The 2188-nt window shown below is 47.9% G+C and overlaps 1 protein-coding gene across 1 annotated transcript in view; it reads left to right on the top strand.

Annotated features, from left to right (window-relative positions):
• TIA1 (TIA1 cytotoxic granule-associated RNA binding protein) overlaps positions 1–2188 on the top strand; it is a gene marked incomplete at both ends in the record, with an annotated part of 10500 nt that overhangs the window by 3637 nt on the left and 4675 nt on the right. Inside the window, 4 exons of the mRNA XM_009869784.1 lie at positions 2–68; positions 385–439; positions 617–649; positions 1603–1690. Coding sequence (XP_009868086.1) covers positions 2–68; positions 385–439; positions 617–649; positions 1603–1690 — 243 coding nt within the window. The remainder of the gene's footprint in view (position 1; positions 69–384; positions 440–616; positions 650–1602; positions 1691–2188) is intronic.

Genomic DNA, 2188 nt, shown 5'->3' with positions numbered 1-2188 from the left:
GTTCTGATGAGCCCGGCCCGGGGCCCGCAGCGCTGGCTGCCATGAACGGCCGGAAGATAATGGGTAAGGTAAGCTGTCGTGTCTACAGGGTGAGTTGGGAAAACAAAACCTGTTGGGGAGGGCGCGGGTGAAATCTCATCCCTCGGGACGAAGCGGGTGTTCTGCAAACGTTAGACCAGATTCCCTGGTTGGGCTGTTTCCCGTCTTTGCTCTTAGTGAGCAAAACTCAGTTTGGAAAAACGAATCCTCTCTGCGAGAAACGGGCCTTAAACATGAGTTTTCACCCCAGACTTGCACGTCTGGTGCCTCATGTAATGTCGTGATGAAGCGCTTGCGCGTAGCGGAGGGTTTGCCAGGTCTAACGTGAGCCCCCGACGTTTGCAGGAGGTCAAAGTGAACTGGGCGACCACCCCAAGCAGCCAGAAGAAAGACACCAGCAGTAAGTGTCGTTTTGAGTACTCGTTTCTTTCCTACGAGTAGTTTGTAAACCTAACGAGTAGTTTATAAACGTAATAGGGAAGTATCTTAGCCAGTAATGTTTCGATCCTAATCCTACGAAGTTATTCGATGCCTTTGTGTTGATAAACTGAAGAACAAATCTAATCTTTGTCATCAGGTAGTACCGTTGTCAGCACGCAGCGTTCGCAAGGTAATTGTGTCTTCTTAAACATCGAATGAAATCTCACCAGGGTGTTCTCTAACCACCTGAAGCCACGTCTGGGGTTTTTGTTTGTTACAAATTGTGGGTTTTTTTATGGAAGGGATTCCCTTTCATAGCCCTGCAGCGTCAGAAGGCAGTCTAGTGTCCAGGGATCACTGCTCTTCTTGGCGGGCTTGGAATTTTCGTAGGGCCTCGGGGCTCAGCTGCATCCGCACCCGAGCGGGCTCAAGCCTTTGGTACCTGCTCTAAGTAAATCTCTGGGTTGCTGGGGTGGTGCGTGACACGTTTGGCTGCAAGTGGAAAACTCCTTAGCTCCACGACTCCTCTTCCTCCTCGATGCCTGTTTTCCTGGCGCCTGCTTCGAAGGGATTGCCCTTTGCCTTCTGCTGCCTTTACTCTTAGTTTCCCTTGAACATGGATTCCCATACGTTGGATTCACGTGGTGTTTCGGTTGGGCAACCCAAACTGTCGCCTTTTGAAAACTTCCGAGGCTTTAACAGCAAACTGTTGCGGCACGAAGTGGGTTTTTTTGACTTGTTCTTCGCTTTAACCCAACCGAAAACGTGTCCTGCTCTAGAATGAGTGTTGCCCTGCCTTTCCTGAAGAAAGCGCGAGACCTTTCAGCCGAGCGGGTTTCAAACAGCTCGTGATCTCCCTCAGTGTCAGAACATAACGCTGGCGTACGGAGAGGAAGATTTTTTTTTTCTCCTGTAGCCTTGGCACACTAAGTAAATAGCTTTTAAGATTTTTTTATGGTAGATGCCGACTGATCCTAAAAGCAATCTGTAAAATACAAAACATATGTCACGGTAACATCCTTAAAATCACTGGTTTTTGTCTGTGAGATTGCTGTGCTCTGTGCATGTGTCCAGGGCTCACCTTCAGACATTAAGACATTTTTTTTTTTCCTTTTTTTTCTCTTTTTTTCCCCCCCAAAAAAGACCATTTCCACGTCTTTGTCGGAGACCTCAGTCCGGAAATCACAACCGAAGACATAAAAGCAGCTTTCGCTCCGTTTGGAAGAATATCGTAAGTCATCTCCTAGGGCAAATAAACTAAAAGTTATCTCTCCTAAACGGAGGCAGCCTTATGTGTCAGTAAGTAAAAACCAAGAGTTGGTGCAGCACAGGAACATACGTCGGTCTGTTCAAACAGCGACTCGAGCCTGAACGGCCGGGCCTTACGCAGGGACGTGTTAACCCCAGTCCTTTAGAGTAGTTTTTTCTGCTTGCCTAGAAAAAGTCGCATCCCCCTTGCTTTGGTTTTATACTCCTTGCCTCGTTCGGCAAAGCAATGCTGGAAAAGAAAAAAATTGACTCCTAACCCCTGGGGTTTGCATTTCACTGCCCTCGCAGCGATTGCGGCCCCGTCACGCCCTACGGTTTGACACCGAGTCCTTCTGGCGAGGCTTTGGATTTTTTGTTAGCTGTGCCGGCCCCCAGGAGCCGATATTTTTGGAGTTTTTTGGTAGTTCGATTCCAATTTGTCACAAAATAGACTTTTTTTCTTTTTTTTTTAAGCCGGGGT

This window comes from Apaloderma vittatum, unplaced genomic scaffold (genome assembly GCF_000703405.1).
Source record: "Apaloderma vittatum isolate BGI_N311 unplaced genomic scaffold, ASM70340v1 scaffold34175, whole genome shotgun sequence".
Lineage (NCBI taxonomy): Eukaryota > Metazoa > Chordata > Aves > Trogoniformes > Trogonidae > Apaloderma > Apaloderma vittatum.
This window is presented reverse-complemented; position numbering and strand designations above follow the sequence as displayed.